Source organism: Poecile atricapillus, chromosome 9 (assembly GCF_030490865.1).
Source record: "Poecile atricapillus isolate bPoeAtr1 chromosome 9, bPoeAtr1.hap1, whole genome shotgun sequence".
NCBI lineage: Eukaryota > Metazoa > Chordata > Aves > Passeriformes > Paridae > Poecile > Poecile atricapillus.
Window position 1 is genome coordinate 12,017,768 of NC_081257.1, and position 23,296 is coordinate 12,041,063.

The 23,296-nt window shown below is 34.8% G+C and overlaps 1 protein-coding gene across 1 annotated transcript in view; it reads right to left on the reverse strand.

The window, feature by feature from the left end:
• The window catches only part of DNAH12 (dynein axonemal heavy chain 12), a 56,585-nt gene that overhangs the window by 5,914 nt on the left and 27,375 nt on the right, over positions 1-23,296 (reverse strand). The window contains 29 exon segments of the mRNA XM_058844575.1: positions 488-628; positions 1,175-1,428; positions 1,668-1,818; positions 2,649-2,793; positions 3,793-3,951; positions 5,098-5,238; positions 5,741-5,913; positions 6,353-6,545; positions 7,375-7,567; positions 8,461-8,675; positions 9,052-9,197; positions 10,045-10,192; positions 10,509-10,750; positions 10,883-11,023; positions 11,998-12,087; positions 12,515-12,646; positions 13,019-13,195; positions 13,727-13,807; positions 14,258-14,420; positions 14,654-14,787; positions 15,590-15,784; positions 17,110-17,271; positions 17,360-17,552; positions 19,108-19,286; positions 20,004-20,303; positions 20,508-20,763; positions 21,814-21,980; positions 22,068-22,206; positions 22,899-23,050. Of these exon segments, the coding sequence (XP_058700558.1) occupies positions 488-628; positions 1,175-1,428; positions 1,668-1,818; positions 2,649-2,793; positions 3,793-3,951; positions 5,098-5,238; positions 5,741-5,913; positions 6,353-6,545; positions 7,375-7,567; positions 8,461-8,675; positions 9,052-9,197; positions 10,045-10,192; positions 10,509-10,750; positions 10,883-11,023; positions 11,998-12,087; positions 12,515-12,646; positions 13,019-13,195; positions 13,727-13,807; positions 14,258-14,420; positions 14,654-14,787; positions 15,590-15,784; positions 17,110-17,271; positions 17,360-17,552; positions 19,108-19,286; positions 20,004-20,303; positions 20,508-20,763; positions 21,814-21,980; positions 22,068-22,206; positions 22,899-23,050 (4,962 nt within the window).

The following is a 23,296-nucleotide window of genomic DNA, read 5'->3' on the forward strand; positions in this document are numbered from 1 at the left end:
AAAAATCCAAATGTATTTTTAAAGCAAGTCCTTAGGTGTAGTCACACCTATGTATATTGATAACTCCTATCTCTGATCCCCTGTTTTTCACTTCCTTCAGAGGCAATGATTAGCTAAGTTGTTCAGGAATCAATAAGATATAAGGGCACTGCAGTACTTGGTCCCTGGTAGCAAGAAAATGTCTCAGTGCTTATCATCTCCATAATGACAGACGTGCCCTTCTAATCAATGTACAGAGTCCATGTACATTTTGTACTATGTGTGTGTAGCATGCAAGTGATTTAATGAAGCCTAAGAAACCATTTAAAATACTGCTACATTAAATTACCTGGTAGAGGTAATTCTTAACTAATTATCACTGCAAAACCTAAATTCACAACTACAGCAAAAATTTTAGCTAGTAATAATTCACTGGGCAGAAATCAATATATCTGTGGATAAAAAAATCCCCAAAGCCCAAAAACTTCTCAAGACATAGGCACATTACCAGCTCCTTTCCAGGGCATCCAGCAAAGAATTCAGGATCAGAAATAGGATCAGAAAGAAATGACTGAAGTAGGTTTAACCGGAGACCAGTAGGAGGTTCATTTGTCATCTTCACTCCATTCTGCAGAATGGTTACTGGAAACTAGAAAGAAAAGATAGCAAAACTGCATTCAGAAAGCACGGAATAGATTCTATATTAACAATATACTATTATTCTGTGTTTTTTACATAAACAACTATCTACAAGAAATAACATATTAAAGGTCAACAGCTTATAAAAATCTCCAAAGCTTCAAGAAAATAAGACTCTGCTGTAAAAAACAAACCTGTATTTTAAAATGTTTTCTTGGTATTCAACACTTCACAAATAAAATGCAAGATTAAATTTTTGAATTTACATAGGAACAAAAAAACCCTTCTTAATCTTTTATGCTGACAGCTTGCAGTTCCATTGCGTAGTACACAAAATATTGCACACCAGAGTATCAAAATATTACAAAGGAAGCTTGATATTATCATGTTTACAATTATTTTTCAAATGTCCTTTCTTGGTTAAATTATCTCTTGAAAGCCTCATTTCATTTCAGAGAAGTACTGCATTATCAGCTCATTCAGGTATACAAAACTTCCCTAAAATGCCATCAACTTTCCCTTTCCCTAAACAGAGATAATGGCACAATGCATATACCTTTGGTGAAGGGTAACTTGTAAGCCAAAGTCTGAATTCTGGATGACATTTTTCACTGTTAAGCTCCTCACATATTTTCTCCAGCACTGGCATCCAGGAGACAGCTAAATGACAATTTTGTAAACAAACCCATGTTCCTTCTTCCATTGCTGTTTCAATCATTTTTGTAGCTATTGGTCCTTGTCCTTGTCCTAATGAGATGGACTGAAACTTATCTCCTACCATCTCTCTGTCATTTGCCAGTTTCAGGAGGCCTTGAACAGAAAGCATAAGATTTTAGCACTCATACATTAAAAAGAAGTTATGTCAGAAAAAAAATGAGAAACTTCTGTTTTGTTTACATGTACATACAAATTCCCATTTTGAAGGGGCACAGAATTCTACCAGTCTGACTTAATGCACTCAAATCTACCTGCAGAAAGTGTAAAATAATCCTCACTGTGTACTGAAGGGGAATTTGAGGTCCCCATTTTCTCTCTCTGTGTATACTTACTAGACATGGGATCTGCTCCTGGAGATAGCACAAATATTAAAGGGACTGTAGCAGTTGAATCCAAGTAACTTTTTGCTAGATCAAAAGGTGGTGGCTCTACAAATTTCTTCCCCAGTTTCTCAGTAACAAATATTGTTATAGCTGGACCAATCTGGTCAAAAAGAAAGTAAATACAAGCCATTAACATAGATATAACTGCAGATCTGACATTGTCTTTTATGCCAAATTCCCAAGCCTGCAGACACTTCTCTTGATTTGCAGAGATTTGAGACCAGTCTTGCAGAATGATCTGGAAGAAAAGGTTTCACCTCTTGATGACATCTTACAAGAGAATAATAATATTTTTAGAAAATAAAGAATAGTATACCTCATACAAATAATATTAAATAACATTAAGACTTTGATTCAGGCTTTTCCTGATGTGGAGGACAAGCACATTCTCCCTTAGGAAATATTAATGTAATTATTTTAAATTAATTTAAAGAAGCAATTGCAATATGCCTTAAATTCTAACATTGATAATTTCTGAAGAAAATGCAATACAAATTGTTAAGTGCACCAAAGGCAGAATTTGTTGAAAGTTCATCTTGGCCATTTGAATCAACACATTTTATCTCTTTTTGCCTTAAAAATCATTTGCTTGAAAGCACATGGTATTGGATACCCTGTGTATGTTTTTTTTCAGTCTAATATGTCCTGTTCCTGAATATACAGGCTGCACCAGGAAACAGCCTAGCTGTGAAAAAATACCTCAAGAGAACTAGAATAATGAGAATCCTCCAAAAGATTCATCAAATCACATCAGAAAGAAAGATTTCAGCTGATACTTGTGGTGTTTGTATTGGTCCCTTGAAAATCAAGAACAGCATTTACTTTCTTAATAAATTTGATGAAGAACAGATTAATTACTGGAACAGACAGGGCAAACTATGCTACAAGGCATGGCACAGTCTAAAAAAACTCTGCAACAGATCATTTTACCTTGTCTGGTCTTAAGCACCGAAGAATTATCATCTTCTGTAATTCAGTTAACCTATCATTAAACTCTTCTGGTAATGGAAAGTTGTGAGGCTCTTTGCTATCATACATTTTTTGCCATTCACCAATATTTTCAGAGACATGACTCCTAGAGAAAAAAAACACAAGTACTATAAATACCTGGAGTCTTTTTTTTAAATGTTTATCAAAGGCAAATTACCTTGTATTGTCATTTAAGACACTTCATATCTACATCAGAAAATAATCCCACAGTTGAGTTTCTCTATGCTGAATGGTGAAAAATCTCTTCCCACCATGCTGCTGAGGAGGGAATCCACCTAAAAGGTTTCAAATTGACAATAGGTTCTGTCTGTTACTCCAGCCAGCTTGGAACTTCATAGGTCTGTGTGAATTTTCTGCCTCCACTATTTCAGGAAAACACCACACTTTAACTAAAGAAAATTACCAAGAAATTCAACTAGAGGAAAAGAATCATTCTTCACACAGCATGCAGAGTATGTCCCAGACAATGGGACAACTCTCAGGTTATGTAAAGTCGGGATCATCATGCTCATTGCGACTAAATTGCCAAAGGGGCTGAAACACAAAACAACCTCCGAGAACTTCTTCCAAGAGAGCAGTGTTACTGCACTCAGATACAAATGCTACAAATAGTTGTACTCAGCTAATTTATGGAAGTCTTGTACAGCCGTGCTGTCTCCACAATTTAGTGTTAAATTCTATTTAAACCGAAGGCAAAATTGTACTGAGCTCAGGATAGTAGAGTTGACTTAGAAAAACTCCTTCCCCAGAACTGGAGTGGAATTCTGCTACATGTACCATCTTTAGCTTTCACTGAACCCTTAAAACACTGTTTCTCTACCATGAAGACATTTCAAAAGAAAAGTTTCTCCAGGCAATGCCTTAAAGAATTTAGAAAAAATAGTTTTGCTAAATAATATTATAATTAATGAGCTGACTGATTGGGGCAAGTAAAGCAAACACGACAATGAAAATATGGGGCTGATTTAATCACACTTGCAATCTAGCACTGATTTGGAAAACATAACGAATGTTTCTTTCAGCATGTTACATATGTATTGGTCAAAACCAATTAAAGCCAATTCACATCAGTATTTCACCATACCTCAGTCTTTCCAGAGATGGGAATTCACTTGCACGACATAATTCATCCCAGCTCTTATCTGATAGCCAAGATGGATCTGGATTCTTGTGCATATTCTTGAGCCCCACACCTCCAGTAAGTAAGAACATAAATTCTTGATGTTCTATTTCATTATTAGCCCTATATTAAAAAAAAAAAAAAAAAAAAAAAAAAGAAAATCAGTATTTGAGATACAATTTTACATAATATAAAGTAATTTTAAATTAATTACACTTCACTGACCTTGAGGAATGTTTCTACTTCAGTAAGAGCTGGAATCAGATCTCAATATTATATATTATTAAAAAACTGCATGCTAAAAATGTCTGATTAAGACTAAAGTAAGGGTTTCAAGAGGTGAATCTCAGAATCAATTTATTGTTTAGGCTGAAAAGACCTTTAAGATCAAGTCCAACCACTAACCCAGCACTGCCAAGCTATCACGAACAACAGTCCCACAGTGCCACATCTACACAGCTTTTAAATCCCTCCAGGGATGGTGATTCCACCACTGCCCTGAGCAGCCTTTTCCAGTGCTTGACAATGCTTTTGGTGAAGAACTGAAGAATTTATTCCTAATACCTGCTTTTTCTTTTTTTTTTTTTTTGTACTGTGCTATTATTCCTGATTCTTAAAGGCTTTGCAGAAAATAATGTGTTCTGCAATTGCAGTAGCCTTACAAATTGGCCCAAGAAGAACATCCATGTACAGATGAGTACACACTGTAATTAATTATGCACATTATGGATGTGTAATTTTGAACGTATCATTCCTTTCATAATGTATTCACAGAAAATTAGAAGAAAAAAACTAAAAAGCTGGTGTAAAGGAGAAGACTACATCTGAAATCTCATGATGTTATGCAAAAGGGTAACAGACAGAGAAGAGAAAGAATGAAAAACAAAGACAAGAATCTAGAAGTTGTTTGTGTTACACATTACTGCCTAAATTTTCATTCTAAAACGTTTTCATAAATAACAGCAATTGGTTTGACATAAGGATGCTATGTAACACTACCCAGATCCTTTAAAGATAGATTTATCATTGACAAAACCATTGACAAATGGGCACACATTTCTTTTACATAATGTGTCCTGTAGTAGTGATACGTGCACTCGCATACTCTTCCATTTGTTAATACTACACATCTTAGCCCAAAGTATTCATGACCTTACTCCAGAGGCATTATTATCAATGTGCACAAGAACATTCCATCTCAGCAGTACCTGCTTCCATGATAAAATCATTAGTTTCTGTTGGTAAGAGACTTCACAAAAATGAGCTTACATGAGCAGATTACAACACAGCAAAAATGAGAAGAGCAGCTTGTCCGTTTCAAACAGTGAACGACAGACTTGGCAGTACAGATTGTAGGTGAAGTGGTCATTTAGATACTGAAGTCGCTTCTTCAAAATTTTGGATTTATTACTAAAAAGAAAAGAAGTGATAAACTGAGACTTCAAATTGAATAACATATACAATCTGTTATGATATCTCCTCTATTTAGGGTTGCAGAGGATTTATATTTGATCTACAGGCTCCACAAGGGACTTATGTGCCAGTTCCCCCAAAACTTCAACTATACTCCCTGTCTTTTAAAAAGATTGTAGCACTTTTAGAAGTCCCAAGCAAAATAATAAGCAGAAATCAATTTGCCACAGTTAAGTGGTGGCACTCAGTCTTCAAAATGGAGCCTATTTCAGAACCTAACTTCACACTAAGTCACATTCTTAAAAATACTTAAATACAGCACATGCTTACAGTTCACCACTTGTTTTAACAGCAACTAAAAAGAGCAATTAATTCATTAATAAATTCTATTTTCCTTCAAAAGCCTGCATTTAAGGAGGAAAACTGTTTCCAAATGAAGAAAATTATTCATAAGAAGAGAATGAAACCCCCTTATTTTCTGCGGACAGACCCTGCTTACCTGTCATGAATGGAGCTGATGTAGAGGCTGACAAACCAGCTGAGGGAGTACTGGTACATGGGGTCGATGTTGGCCAGGTCTGCGATGCTGAAGAACAGCACGGCCGAGTGCTGCGCCACGGGCCGGTACGCCTCCCGCGACTCCGCGATCTTCAGCTCTGTCTTCTCTGCAATCTACACATCAACGGCAGGGGAGAAACAACAGCTTCTGATAGTCTCAATACTCTCAGTATTCTGTTTAATAACATTATTTCTGCTTAATAACATTACCAAAGTAGTTCCATACAGCACAGTAACACCAGAGAAATGCAACTTTTCTGCTGCAGATGGCACCACCCAGTAGGTAAAACAAGCACTAGTTTTACTAGTACCCCAGTACTGCCTGATCTATTTACCTGCACTACAGATACACATACTTTAAAACATTTTAAATACTGAATAAACTGCCAGTGAAGATTCCAGAACAGATACAATTTTATTTCTCTTCCCATTTCACAAGTCCAGAATTTGCTCTTTGTGCTCTGCATCCAAATCAGAGACCTTCTGTTGGCTGCAAATTTTAACATTCAATTTCTCAGTATTATTGAGGGCAGCACACATATACACTCCTTACCTGCTGTTTTCTTGTGATCTCATTAGCCATGACTTTGGCAGAATCCAAGACCTGGATGGCAGTCTCATCTTCCAGAATATCACCTTCAGATGACTCTAAAGTTTCTAAAATTTTCTTCTCAATTTCTTGTAGATTCTTTTTGTTGGCTGCAGACTGAACAATGAGAGCATTCCTTTCCTCTTCTAAATCTGGCCTAATGAAGAAAAACACAAAAACCAAAATCACTCAATGCTCATCTTGCATTGGCTGCAAAAGAAGCCCATAAAAATTACTCCTTCTTCTTATAAGAAGTTATTTGTGAATATTCTTTTCAGTTTAAGCAGCTTTTTGCTGTTTAACATAGATTTCTACTGGTGAGTTCTACTGGTGACTTCTACTCAGTATTTGGAAATGATGGTCTAATCTTTAAAACCTTAGCATTTTGCAAATAGCAGCGCCTCCTACTTTTCCTTTCTTGTATCCCTGCTGCCTGAAATGAAACCACCATGTGACATGCAGAGCCGGTTTACTGCTGGAAACACTTCTGTTAGCAAATAATTTACCCCAATTGCACTGCCATGTCTGTCCAACCCAGATATTACTTCTCTGTGCTGCTGTGAGGGCTCAGATATGTTCCATGATCAGTTTCAGTGGTACATCGCATTTTTTTCACACAAAATTAAAATGAAATCCTCATAATTCTGCACCTTTGTCAGGCAGTTCAGTCACATGGAAAAAATAACAGTAATGATTTGAACTTCAAATAATATTTACATAGTTTTCTAACATTCAAGGAATATTTCAGGAGAAAGTTGTCATAAAAAAAAATTATTTCACATCTACTATTTTAATTAACTTGTAGACACTTACCCCTAACACTTCCCTAGTATGCTTTTTAAATAATAAAATTTTAATTTAAAGCTGTTACTGGGAACATTTACACCACATAACATCCATTTTTGTATACAGTAAACTAATTTTTCATTTCCTTGGAACATGCCATGAAAACCTTTAATGGCTGTTTACCATAAAGAAAGACTTACCTCTCTTCTGCTACAACAATTCCTAGCAGCTGGTCTTCAAGTCCCTCTGGTGTTATCATAAAATTGAGTAACAAAACTTTTGTAGCAAGTTCAGGCATATAGTGTGGATTTCTTAGTTTTGTGGTAATAAAAAACTTAAAATCACTGGAATACTCAATAATGCTCTCACCAAGCCTGATACACTCCACACCTCCTAAAGTTAAGAAGAAAGCCATTAAGAAAACTTATCTACTCTAATTATTCATAGTAGAAAAAAACCCACATGTCATTAAATAAAAGCAAACTTCTCATCAGTGACAAATTTCCTGAAAATAAAAATGAGTAAATATATCTGATAGTCTGAAAAAATCTCACACACTTCACTGGGGCCATTTATCATTCTTAGCAGATGAAATCAAGTCAATCCAATTACTACTGTACTTCCAATTTGCATATACAAAAACTAGAGATGGCAAGAGGGAGATCTGTGGAATTGTTCCCAAAAAATTCTTAAAGACTACTCTCTCCTTCAATTACTTGTCTGAAAGAGGAAACCACAAAGAAGAAAATGTGTTTGAGCTTTACTTTCCCTTTGTTTTTAATTCTGGACATGAAAACCAATACAGACAAACTAGGTAAGAAGGAAGAGAAAACATATTTTTCTTTATGTGCACTTTTCTGTCATCCAACAGGAGGAAAAGTTGAAAAACAAATTCATAGCTACTTGCTAAGTACAGTGAAAGCTATGCCTTAAGCAAAATGCCTTGACAGCTTTCCTTGATTTCTACAAAATTTAGCAAATATTATTATTAGACGACATATGAAAACCAACAAACAAAACCATTTCACTGACAATGCTTCCTTCACAGAACTTCTTCAGTCTCCTATAGCAATCTGCTGAAGGTTTTCACATAAAACCATTATCATGATAGGCAGGAATGACATTTATTAAAAAGTAAAATATGTTGTACAATTACCCTTCTCTTACACCAGAGGCAGAATTAGGGCAAGAAGAGAGTAATATGAAAAAAAATCAGGCGGTGCCAGAGACTAGAAACTGAACATTAATGTCCTCTCCTTCAGGGTTCTAAATTAAGTCTGCTGTACCTTGTTTAAATGTCTGTTTAAGCAGCAAAGGTTCAAGAGATGGGTCTAGTTCTTCTCCAACATTTTCTAGCAGCAGTGGAGTCCCAAACTGAATGCAGTTCTCCACAGTTCTCATATAATCTGTGTCACTGATCTTGATAACATTCAGGCGGTTGTCCTTCTCAAAATTCTTGATCCATTTATTTGCTTGACCTTGAGGATCAATCATTAATGGCCTAGAAAATACAGAACAGTTTTCTCAGTGCTTGCAGGCATTTTTCAAAATTTTAAACTGTCAAGAAGAAGTGATACAATTTAATTACATTATTTTAAGACATCAGTGAATTATGGATGCATAGGTGATTAACAATAATTTGAAAAGTAATAGCAGAAATAGCTTTAAAAGTTGCAAAAAAGGTTTAACATTTTTCATAAAATAGCCAGAATGCAGAATTCTTGTAAAATATTGTTCTACCTCCCCCCTGAAATAAAAAGATTCCACTCCTTTTTCAATTATATTGCTCTACAGAAGCTACATTGTTTCCAGATATACTCTTTTTTTTAAAGTGTGAACTTGTTTGGCTTTAAAAATTAAGGTTTTTTGTCACCTACCAACGTCTTGAATTATCAACAATAACCCCATTGTCTACAGAAAATATGTCAGTTGGCAAACCAGCGATATTCCAGGCTCTTATTTTTATTGGGTCACCAAGATTCTTGCTCAAAGAGAAATTCTCAGAACAAGGGATTTCTTTCTCCTGAAAAAAGAGGGTAAACTCAATAAAATAAATATTTTTCTTTATTCTGTGTGTGTTTATATCTTTATTAAATGCCACTACAATCCAAAAATGACAATGTGCATTTTGTTTTAAGAGACTGAAATAGTTCACGTATAACTGAAAATCCTGGGGAAAATAAACCATAATTTCAATAATTAACTACATTTTCCCACTAAATATTTATTCTCTTTTCAAATTTTGTAAGATTTATCCAGTTTTTGGTACATTCATAATGTGGCAGGTTTGTCACATAAAGTTATGACTTAAGAAGTTCATACATAGTTGGAAATATTTAATTATATCTTTCATCAACTCAGTACAGCAATCCAGTGCTAACTTGTTACTGTTTAATGCATTTTTAAGTGATTCCAAATCACTTGATTTATGAATTATGGCATTCACATAAGTATGTTGGAAGTGTCCCTTTCCAAACCACACACTCAACCATCAAATTAGCATACAAATATTGATGGTGTAAGTTATAAAATGCTTTACATTACACAGAACTGCACTTTAAATTTAACTCTTTTATTTTAAGGCAAAATACAGAAAACAATGAGATTTTACTTCAGTAACAATCAAGCCTTACAAAATCCATGATGGTCTCTAGTTTCTGATATGCTATTGTGGAGTATAAGTGTGGAGTAAATTCACTGATTTGATTAAATTCAAATCTACAAACTATTGGATCAACAGAATTGATCCCATTGGTTTACCTGTAAGGTTTACCAGGCTAATATAAAATAAATTACAAAGGATATTTGAAGCCTTTTGTAGTAGTTCAAAAAACCAAAATATTTCTTTAACTCTGAGATAACCTTCTAACCTTACACAGTTTGCTCCAATCTTTGATACATTCTTGTCGAAATCCAGCAGTAAAAGCTCCCAGATATGCTATTACACCAGCTGATATCAGAATATCTCCTGTCAGATTATCATATTCCTCTTGAAGGTCATATGCAGCTTGATTCCACCTATGACAAGCAGAAAAGTCATGCTTCACATTAATGATATTGATGTTAAAAATCAACTTGGTTTTGTTCATCTTAGCTAAGAATAGGTGAAGAATATGAAAACTTCATTCATGTATTCTATTCTCATTTTGAAGATATTTCCTCTACAATTCTCCCAGTTCTGCTGCCCAAACAATTAGGAATATTTCAAGGTACCAGACATTCTTTAGTTTTATAGTCATCAGACAGAAATACAGCATTAAAAGCTTAGTGAAGAGAACTTCAAGTTCTGTTTCTACAGTGGTTGTTTTATCTGACATTTGAACTTTAACCTGACCTTGTTTTCTCTCCACCAAGGCCTCCAATCAATTTCTCTGCTCGTTCCAGTTTTTTAGCACACAAATCAACCTGGAATTCTAAACGAGCCTTTTCTTCTGTCTTTTCAGCAAAGGTTTGTTCCAAAGCAGCCAAACGGCCTTCAACTGCTGCAAGTTCTTCTCTCTTCTGATTCAACAGTTCCATTGTCATTGCCAAGGACTCCTCTGCCACTTTTAAACGTTCTTTTTTGGGTTCAATCTCCTATTCAATTACAACCAATACACAAGTGCTTTTAGTATGTTTTTGTAACTTTATTATTTACAATGCTTAGGGTGAATACATGGAGCAAAGGAAGATTGCATAGCACCAAGGGGCAAGGAAAAAAAACCACACCTTTGATACCCTGTGAAAGACTTCCATTCCCTTAATCCATTTGCATAAACCCTCTGCAGCTGAGGAAGCTTTAGCCACCACTTGGGGATCAAACTCTGGATTAGTCAGGTACTCTGTCCGAATCTTCTGCATGACAGCTTCCTGGGTAACAAAAGCATTAGAGCCCATCAGATCTCGTGGCTGACACTTCAAAATTGAACACATTCATTGCCATTTCTCTACACAATGAAATAAGAATGAACTATTCAGTATTAATTGTTGTAGAAATCACAGCTTACTTGATTGTTTTGATCTTCCTATCATGTTTTAGTCTTGTCCTGTTTTCATTCTAATCCTATCCCTATCCTTTCTACTTATATATTTGCTGTATCTTCCATGTGGCAGCTAAGAGCATTAGAGTCACATAGGAGCCTTAATTTACACTGCCCTTTGTGTAGAACACACCAATTCCATTATTTGCTATCTTTTTCTCAATACACAACTTTGGGGATCCCTATAAAAATGCATTTCTCCTTATGTAATACAGAATGTGATTGCTTGTGCCTACTTTTGGGGATCAGTTTTATAAAGGACAAAGCATATTCAATTTCCAGTTAATTCAGCAAAGGGCAAGAATCACACTCTTGGATAGCAAGACCTTTGGGAGTAATAATCATATTTGAAAGGTTATATAGCTAGTACATTTCTGTATTTATTGTATATTTGCCAGTATAATTAACAAAATATTACCCATTTTGTTATCATTAATTAATTAATTCAAAAGAATAGAATTAGAAAAAGATGTTAAGAAAGGCAGCAATGGGCAGTCAATTATAAAAAGAAGGTAATAATGCTGAATGGTTGATCTAGTAAAACTAAAGGCATAGGAAGGCTGTTCATGGATCAAATGTCCATTGGTTCCACCGTAAAACCCCGATCAACTCCCAAAACAGAATATGTGAAATGAGGCTAAAGGGACACAGGCTCAGAAAAACAGATTGATTTGGACAAATGATGCTTCCAGTAGAGATATAGTATAGAGACAATAGAGACATTAGAGACAATACAGTATTTTCTCATTTTATTTTTTTTCCCTGCAAGTGTCTAGATGGTAAAAATTACTAAAAAAGTCTTACTGGAATGGGTTTTTCAGAACAGGCTTTCAATTCCTTTAAGAAATTAATGTTGCCAAGCATTTTCTGGCTTGCAGTCCAATAATCCAATATCTACAAAACACAGTAGGAAATATTTTTTCAGGCTTTAAAACAAATACACATAAAAAAAAATTACAAACCTCATTTAATTAAAACTCATGAATATTTAATACTGATAACCTATCTCCTTGAGATGCCAAAAAAGGAGAAAGTCCATCAGATCAAACATTTCTTTCCAGTCACACTTGAAGCCAAAAAGTAAACAGTATCTCAGAGAAGTTATGTATTATCTATTCTTAAGAAATGTGTAAAGCTAATTAAATCTGACACATTACAAAATCTGGAAAAGAAGGAATTCTGAAAGTTTTCAGTAAAGTCCTGGGTAGAGGCTATAAGTACTTGCCAGTGTTAATGGACCTTGGGTTATCTTGTTTATTGGATAAGTGTTGAGGAGAACATGAATTACATTTTTATTTCAGACTATTGTCTACCATTTTACCTTGCCTCCAGATCCTGAAGGATCTGCAATTCTTTCAGGTTTTTTTTCTCTTATGACACAGACAGCAGCCATGACAAGTTTGACACCAGAGGGGGGATTTTTCATTGTTTTGACAACTGCTATATCTGAAGGCTAAAAAAAAATTACATTAAGTATTATGTCTTTCTCAGTACTCAATAAATGAACTGATAGAAAAAAAGAGGAATTATAACACCATAACTAATGAATGTAAATAAATGGCAATAGAGGACTTTCAGAAGGGATGATACAATGTTACCATCATGATGAACAATATCTGTCAATATCCCTATGCAGAGGAAATAAAAATTAAAAAAACTCCAATAAACTGTAAACTAATGATTAAATTATGTTTTAAAAATTCCAGGTTAGAATATTTTTGATTCACTTTTGTGTCATCTAAGATATCTCATATTCTTCTAAATTCCTACTTCATTTGAGAGACTAAAATAACACTGTCAAATGCTGAAATTTAGATCTGCTTGCCTTCAAAGTGTCAAGAGCACCAATTGCAGCCTCCATGACAGGTAATGCCTCTGCCAGGTCACTCTCACATTCATTTTTCAGTGCCTGAGCTTCTTCAGCTTTTGCTGTAGCAATTTCTTCATCCACTTTTACAATTTTTCTTTTTTCTTCTACTTCTGCAGATTCTACTTCTATAATCTAAAGAAAAACCATGAGTGGGCTTTATTTATATTGTGCCATGAATGATCAAATAAACTGAAATTACCTACTATAGGACTCATGGAATACTCTAAAAGATAAAGAGAACATTGACTTTTTTAATATGTTAAAATAATTTCAATTTATGTTAAAGGAATAATTTCTTAGCATATTGTTTTGTCATATCTGGTCATATGGAAAAACTATTTGAGTTTTTCACAATGTTTCTGAATCAGCTTGGGAAACCTGATTTAATCACTATTAGCATGAAAGTTCCTCTAATGTCCTTCAGCATGGAGCTTAGGCAACAACTGTATATCCAGAGAATGTATTTTACATAAAGAATGAAATTTCCTTTCTGTTCTAAGGATATTAACATAAACAAGCAGTTTCAGAATACTGGAATCCTCTGTAAACAAGAAGTGAGCTCAAAAACCTCAATTCAACTCTTACCTTCTGAAAGTGACACATCAATGAAATAAGACACATGCTTACATTAAAAGCCACAAAGTTGTATTTGTATAACTCTACCTCCATCATGCTTGCATTTTCCACTTTAGCCTCTTCCAGTTTGGGCTGAAGCTCAATTAATTCTACTTTCATCCTACCAACCTATGCACACACAAAAGAATCAGGTGGGATCCAGAAAGGTCAAGCACAATTTCCAACAATTTCTTTAAGACCTAGATTTTACCTAATGATTAATTTATTGATAGAAGGATGCAACATTCAGTTTCAGATCAAAACATTTCCAAGACTTATTTTTGTCTCCTACATACAATGTCTAATTTTAAGAACAATGCTATCTTATAGTTGCCTGTTAACCACCAAGGAAATGACAGCTCTGTTCATATACTACTTAACAATATATGCTTAGAGATGCATGGCTCTAGCACAAGTTCTGTGATTGTAGGAAAGAAAAGGCAAAATACATTTGTTACTTTTACGCTGAAGATTGAGCTATACAAAATCTGAAGTACCACTTTTGACTGACTTCTCCAGAGAAAGACGTGCATTTGACAAACATTTTCTGTTTTCAGTTCCATATTTGTTGTAACTCACCTGTGACTCAGCAAAAGCCAGTTTATCTAGCCCATTCACATATTTCTTCTTGGCTTTCATTACACTGTCTCGTTTCTCAGTAAGAAGTCTCTGAAATGCAGCAATAAGCTCAAGATAAGAAGTAGGAGTAACATAATTATGGCGTCCAAGACTTTGTAAGAACCTATTAAGAAAATAAAAAAAGAAAGTAACTTTAAATTTTAATTTATTTTTTGATTCTTTTTGAGTTTATCATTAGACAGGTATTTAACTATTTGATAGGAATTAACAATTTCAATGATTTTATATAATTTTTATGAAGGCAAATAGTTGTGCTAACTTTTAATATATAAATGAGTAGCATTGAAACTCAGTCACCTAATACTTTATGATTGTTTGCAAAAGCCATAGACTGACCTTTCAGAGAGTGACAAAACTGAAGTATGAAAGTATTTACAGATGGGCACAACTCCCTGGCGCTCAGTGTCTGTGAGCTGAAGCGTTTCTAAGAACTTACTAGCCACACGTTCAAGGGCGTCTTCAGGCCATGGCTGAGGGAAAAGTGAGGAGGAAAGAATTTGAAAAATTCAACTGATAGCAGCCTTTAAGTGTTGAAATCAGTTTTTACCATTCAAACCACTAGAATGAGACACACTAGTCCCAGCTGTGTCTCAAGAACAATGAACTGATAAAAAAGTTGGTTAGTTCGGGCAGCAAGGATATCACATGTGCAATCTTTTCTGGCAACTCCTGGTTGATTTTCTAGCTCAAAGCTACACATTAAAATTCCATCCAAACAATTCTGTGTCTATTCATCCTTTGGCAGAAAAATTATTTGATAACAGCACTGGGCCAAGCTATAGAGCTAACTGCTTTATTAAGAGCAATACTGCTTACATCAATACTGCTTCTCCAAGTTTTATTCTGCTATAAAAGATCTACTGATAAACAACAGGATTTATATTTGCTAGTTGTTCCTACAGTGGATGACCTGTTTAATAGTCAGCCACAGTTAAGATCATTTTACAGTCTCGATGAAATGGTTTCTCTATGCCGTTAAAACATAAATATTATGTAATAAAATTACAAATTGCCATAATCAAACTAAGACTATTCATACTTCAGAAATGTGTAGCAACAAAATTTAAGTTTATTTAGATGGAGAAGTGTTGAAATCACAAATCAAAGAGCTCCCAAAATATTACAGGAAAGGCCTATGCAATTCTAAAATTTTGAAAAACAAGGAGTACTCCTACAAGGAAGACAAAAGAAAACCCAATGGCACTTAGAAATATAGAGTGCTAGAGAACTGAAGCAGATTTTTGAGGAAAGACTCTAAATATTTTCCCATACCTGGAACCAATCAATAGTACAGCAGTTGATGAGGGACGGAAACTGCCTCAGACGATTGCGGAAAGCATCCCCAATTGGGCTGAATGCCACCACAATATGGAGATTTTCTTTGCAGAAGTTCACAAAAAGTGCATACAAGGCCAAGGGACCGAGCTCTTCACCTTTATCACCAGCCTGAGCTGCTGCACGAATACCCTTAGGAATAATACATAGTATAAAAAATGTTAGATAAAGTCACATTAAAGCACATGTGAAGTCCTATGCCAATCCTATTAATGGCAGCATCATTAGGAAATTAAATTTTTTAGTGGAAGTGAAACAGGCAAAATAAAGTAGAAAACCAGAACAAGTAGTAAATACTGTCAGAGAACAGGATTGCACTATTTATCTGTAACCCCGCTAACTCATTCCAGAAATAATCATCTGCTAGTCTGAGCAACTGAGAATAGATCATAACAATAGAGTTAAAGAAGAATTCTTTTGAGGAAGCAGATTTAAATGAGTAAAAACCAACTTTGCTCCAGCTGTCACATTGTGGATAGCTACCAAGTTCCAGCATATACCCAATGAATATGTTCACACAAACTGTAAAACTGGAAAAGAGCCATATTATTTTAATACTGTCGCTATATACCTGGTAAGAATAAAATAGTAATAGAAAACCATCACAAGAATTATAATTTAACTTCTTTGAATGATACATGAATCCAAGTATCAACATGCTCCATAACTTAAGTGCAAGAAAAAACAGTAGTAACATCTAACAAGTGATATAGATATTGTAATAAAGAACATTTGTATGTGTACTAAGAACCACTTTGAAGGTCAACTAGAAGCATACCTAGTTAATTTAGTAAAAACATCACAGAGATAGGAAGACAGCATAGCACACAGTTCAAACATTTCTTGCTAACATTAAGTTTTCAACTTGATGTATACAAAGACTGCTGCCCCTCCCTACCAAATTGTGACTGCTATTGTGGAAATCCAAGTCTAATTTTAGTTAATTTTGTTTTTAATTTGCCTGAGTACATTGCATCTTTACTTCTGAGCCAAATTCATGGAGCACCTTTGCCCACCTTGTCTCTGAATAGAAGTGTCAGGACTATGAAATTCTATCTAACAATGCCCTAGTGCCCCAGAGAGTAGGAGTCTATTGAGAAAGGCAGGCCATGTGCTCTAATAAAAATGTCACATCTTTGCACTTCACTGATCAGTGAAAACATTATGATGCACAATCTTGTCCTAAACAATACACTAAAAAATATTTATGGCCACGGGGTATTTGTGAACACAAGTTGTCTATATGCAGAACTTAATGTCTTTGTGAACAGAGTGCTAGGTCAGAATTAAAGTTTGTAGTTGGGATAAACTACTCCGTAAGTTTACTAAGCTGATTTATCTAAGGTTTCCAAAAGAAGTCACAGAATTAAGTGTAAATGTCCAAAAGCCAAATTTTACACTGAACTGACCAAGTAGATTGAAAGGGAGGTGAAATTAAAGAGAGTTTTTAAAGATACCTCTAGAATTTCTTGTTTTTCATCTGCTGCAAAAAGATTGGGAACCTCCCCTGTGTTGAGGACGCTGTCAATATCTTCTAAAAAGCTTTCTTCTTTAATTTGTGTGTCTGTGATTAGAAATACAGTTTTCAAGCCTTTAACACCCGCACTCCTCAGAAGTCTCTGAAAATGCAAGACAGTTAAAATTGTACATTCCAAAACACCCTTCCTCAAAATTAAGTTGAAATGTAGACCGGTTATTAGTACTCACTTTCAGATCTTCTCTCCACTCATTTGTACCATAGGTCTTAGAAATCTCTGGTTGAAAAACACACATTCTTGCCATGAATGCTGCCAGGCGAGTCAGAGACTGCCGCCCGCTTCCTCCCATTCCAACCAGCAGAGCATTCCCCCCTGGCTGCTTCAGGATGCGGCTTAAGCGAGACAAATGTTCCAGCATGTACCTGCATTGGGAGCGTGCTGATTACTGGAAGAGCAGAAATACATGTACATCTATGCACCTATAAAACTGAAACAAATCAATGAGTAGCATCTCCAAAACAAATTACTGAATGCAGGCTGGGGTGGGGTAGAGAGGAAGAGAAAGAAAGAGTGGGCATGAGGCACAAAATAAAGTAAAACTTACAATTCTTCTATGATATAATTACTAATATTTAGCTAAATTACTACAAATTGCTAGAAAGAACATGCAGAGGTAAAAACAGGAGCACTATAAGGATAAATGTGTTAAAGGAAAAAGAGAAACATTAATTTTCTAACTCAAAATAACAGCAGTATTACCAACTTTAACTTTGTTGAAGAATAGCAATTTAAGTATCTTTTTAAAGTAACCACTGGGGGTACATGTATTATATCAACAATCATCTCCCTTTCCTCTACCTCTGACAGTGTTCTATAACTTATATGTGGATTTGACATTGGAACATCCTCAGGAAACAGTATCTGCACATTATTGAGAGTCCTTGTCAAAACTCAGGCATGATTTTTCTCAGAATATGAAGCAAGTCCTATAGGAGATCACCTGCTTAAGCACAGGGCATGAGGTAATTAAAGCAAGCTGAGCAGCTATTAAAAGTGGTCACAAAAAAACTTTCAAACATTTCAATAAAGATAAATTCTTGTTTATTTTCACTGGTTAGAAAAATAAAGGAAACAAATTCAAATGTTACCCATGAGACTGAACTCTAAGGCTACAGTCAAACAGGCTCTCCTGGCTGCAGCTCAGTGAGGTCACTGGAAAATTGCTTCTACACCCAGAAAGGGGCCTCTGATCTGCCAGCTCTTCAAACTGACAGCCTAGCTGTATATACAGGCACTCAGAAATCCAGCTTAGCAAAATGACCTAGACTAAAATAAGCTGCTATTAGAACTGTTTAAAGTAACCCTAATCACCTTCATAAAGTATCTACGTGTCAAATTACCCTGGCAAATATGAAGAGATGGTAACCTCTAGCAACAGGGTGGAGGAAGGAGTTTGACTTCCTAATCTCTCTCAGTTGTAGCTCTGCATGATCACAAGTTAAGGCAGCAATAAGGGCCTGCAGAATCTAAAATTTCACAAGATGAGCTGCAGCACCAGCTGGGTGCATGGCTGTGCTGCGTAACAACAGAGCAGACAGACAGCTCTGATTGTGATCGTCCCTCTTGGGATGCCTGTCCATGGAGAATGAAAGGCCAGTGACATCCATCTTCACTGGTGACAGAGGCCTAAGAGAAGAAAAGCATCTACCTGATTCAGTGCACAATGTTTCTGTAACAATTAAGGAAAATATTCAAAGCCCCTTAGGAGAAAAGCCTCTCATTATTTACTTTCAGATAGAAATAGGAGAAGCATAAGAGAAAAATTAGTTTACTTCCATTCAAAAAGGTATAATACCACAATCACTTGTAAGGATGCATAAAGGGGAGGAGACAAACCAAAAACCACAGTCCACAAAATTGAATATACTGAATTATCAACTACTGCTTAAAACTCTAAATAAAACAGATCAAAAATACCTGAAAACAACAAGGTTCATTCGTGTTTTCTGGGTTTGATTGTATTCATCCAGACACTGCTCCACAACATCACTGAACTCCTCAATGCTTGGAACCTCAACATAAAGTCTTTCATCTCCCTCAAGTTCTGGAACCATGTAGTCACCAAAACACAAACTTCTCATGTTTTCTTCTGTTACCTATGGCAAATATTCAACAAATTATGAAGTCAAGTTTATTATTTAATGAACATATTCCTCATTGGAATTTTAGAAAACAAAATAGAGCTTAGACATATACCCCAGACACAAGAATAAGAATAAGTACTCAAAAATATTTTGACTCACAGACAACACCCCCCTCAAAATTATGTTTCCTGCATTGAACCATACACTTATTCTTAATTTGTTCTTGGAAAACAATTGGTTCAAGTAGCCACTAACAGTGTTATAATCATGGCCTTCAGATTACACCAAGTTCATATAGTCAATACACCATATTATGAAATGGAAAATATGACCACAAAGTTATTTCTTCTATTCATGAAAAAAATAACAAAGAACATAAAAACAAACTACAAAAAAAGACAAGGCATAAAACACAACTGTATATATAACAAGCATTTTGGATACTAAAATTTAGTAACAATAACAGGATGCAGATGTACAAATTTCTTTTAAGGAAAAGTAGTAAGTTTACTCACATTTTAAATGCAGTATCTTTTGAAAAGAATGCTTACGTACAACAGTTAAACCCTCCCAATTTTCATTTCTGCATTTTTTCCTCATGAAGATATTTTGCCAAATTCAACATAAACTTTCACGTGCATTCAAATCAAAATTTCACCTATGACTAACTTTCGTGTCCTAAATTTTCAACAAAAGCAATTATTTTGCAACAGGTAAAACGATACTCACAGGTGATTTTCCTTCCTTCAGGTGTGCAAAAACTTTATCAAATGTTTCTTTGAAATGTTCTTTCACAATATCTTTCACTAAATTGAACAACCAGGCTCTGTCATCATCTTCCACCAGGCGGTCATAAAAGACACGAAACACCTCGTGTACAAACAGCCGAATCATCACATGTTTGTTTTCAACTGCACTTTTCTTAATGAGCAAACAGCCATGGATAACCCGTGAAAAGTCACGCAGGTTGAAGGTATAATGAGATTTGGCTGGTGTGGGTAAAAGATTCTGAATAGCTTTCTTGTACACCTTCAGATAACAGCAGAGAACAAAATCAAAAAAGTAATACAGACTGTACTATTATCATAATTCCTAAATGCCTTCTAAAATGTTATTTATAAAAAAAAAACAAACCTATTTCTCAAGAAAAAACACCTTTCACACTACATTATTGTAGAGCCAAAGGAACTTCAATGAACAAACAGAAGGAAATTTCCAGTATTTGCCTCTTACCTCTAAGGTGGCAGTGACAATTTGATTTCCAACTGTGGAGAAGTCAGAAGGAAAGTCATTACTCCTTAGGTAAAGAGCTACTACAGTAGAGAAGATACGGATCATTGTTTCATCACTGAAAGAGTTGATGGTGCAGATGTTGAAGTGTCGCAGGAACCGAGGGGTGACAGGATTCCTCCCACCCCCTGGAGGCCCCATAGCAGCCAGTAACTGGATGTCAACAAGGGTGATTTTAGAGGTGTCCTTAAAATCATACCTTCAAAATAAAATGCCATGTGACACTTAAAAACAGATTTAACACATTTTTTACACCTTTGATGCATCTATATGACAGACCATTCTCTGAATCCATAATAAAAAAATATTTAAAAATACATAAAAACATAGTAGGCATTATGTAATATAATATATATTTTATCTTTTTTTAAAAAAACAACTTCTCCTGCCTAAAAAAGAAAAAACAAACCTAGTCCTTGAATTGTGTACCTGTTAATCTTAACATATCATTTTCTGGCCCAAAAGAAAGATTATTTGTTTAAATTGCATTCTGTAAAACCTGATGTGAAATTTTGAGTATTAAAACTGTAATGTGTCAAGATATATTATCTATATTCAAGAGCAACACATATTTCAGCAGCACCTGGAATCACAAGAGTAACTGTATTTGAAAAGTGCCTGGAATCGTAGAATGATCCAGACTCAGGAAAACACCTGTTCCAATCTTCCAATATAAGCAAAGCAAAAAACCTCAAAAGCAGGGAAGACTTTAAACTTATTTCATAACTATTATCAGATCTGATTTCACTGTGAATTAAAAAAAAAATATGATTTTGAGATCTTGCTAAAAAAAATGTAGCGACTAATAGAAATATGGATAATAGGGGAAACCAACGTAAGAAATAAAAACAGAAGTTTTATATAACTGCATATATATAGATATGTACAGAAAACTGCCAACTCACTCTAAGGAGAAGAGAAAGAAAAAGGACAAGAAACTGCACTGGAAAAAAATTAAAATAATCAAGGTGTAAATTAATCCTTTTATTTAACTAACTGCTGAAGTTCAGCAATAGAACCTTCTAAAACTCTCAAAATGAATTTGATCATGAATTTCCTAAACTGAGAAGTTCTTAGAGAGTAATATACAAGTGCTTCAATTTTAAAGAATTTATTTTTATATAAATTAAATCTGCCTTAACATTTACAAACCACTTCAAAAAAGTTTCAAAAATAAAATTCAAGGAAATAAATAAGTGTAACAGCAAATACAGCAACAGAAAATTTCAGTAGTATTTCAAATCATTACCAAAATCCATGGTCAAAGAACTGTCTTAAAAGTTCTATAGGAGGCTGTGCCCCATACTTCTCCAAAGCAGGCATATTCATATCATCTACAAAAATAATGCACTTTTTCCCCATTGGAGGGCCAAAAACTCCTTTGCGCCTCTTGTCCAGCCTGGCCATAATAATGTTCTGCAATGCAAAAAGGATCATTCAGAACACAGATTACATATTCATGCCTACAATCTCCTTGAGACCAAAATAATCTGTTCTACTAACCTGAGTCTGATTGGCACTGGTTCGAGCTGAAAAATTAATGAAGAAGGGCAAGTAGCGCTCCTTTTCCAAGTTGTTCATTAACTTGTCTTTGACATACACAGATTTCCCAGTTCCTGTTGGTCCCACTAGAAGCAGTGGTCTTCACAAAGACAGAAATAAAGCACACAGACTGCAGAAATCTAACATTGTAAACTAAAAGCAGCTTGAACTGCCCTAACTTGCCCTTCCTCTACCTCTAAAAACATTACTCGCCTAAAGAAGAAACTAAACTGTTCTAAGGCATTTATTAAACCCTCTCATAATTTTAGTTTGCTTCCACTATCAAGAAAATGTGAGGAGAAATAAACATTTTTCATTTCTTCATTCTACTGGTGTTGGAGCATACGAACACACACGGGAGTTAAATTTCTCCTGATATGTTTTTCATTAATTCCAGCTTCATAGAGCTTTCAGCCTTGGAATATGAGGTAATTTTTATTTCATTCTCTTATATAATCTGATCATGGCTAATATAACTAATTTTGATAGGATTAATAAAAAAAAAATCCTAAAATATGTATTTAATTGCCAAAGTAGAGAGTGCAACAATTTTTGGGCTGTCCTAAGAGCATCATCAGACTGTAAATACTGAAGTTAGACTGTAGTAAGGTTTCACAAGAAAACTAAAACCAGACTTTTGGGAAAATTTTTTTGTTTGTAGTAAATGTCTGTTTTAAAAGGCCAAATAAACAGAGGGTTTGATAAAAACAATGAACCCAAAAGAAAAAAAATAAGAGCTATTTCTACCTATGATCAAATTTCACTTCAGAAATTTGTAGTGAAGTAACTTACTTTCCATGATTAATGAACAGGTCTAGCAAATAGGTATAGCGAACAGTATCCATAGTTGGCACTATAATATCTTGAATCTTCATATTTGTATCACCATAACTGATTTGTTCAATGAATTGATTCCAGTGAGCCCAACCTGTATTGCCTTTGAGCTAGGAAGAAACACAGAAGTAAAAAAGATTGGTGTTATATGTATGAAGGGTTTTCTCTACTACTTCACTTTTGAAAAAGTAATGGATTTTAATAAAATAATGAGTACGTGAGATTTCAAGAGTTCACACATTCAGTTTGCTTTATCTCACTAATAAAGAATTAAAGTACATACCTAAACTTAGACTCCTTTATTTTCTTAAAAACTTTGTTCAGTGAAAACAAACAGAAAACTCACACACAGAGAA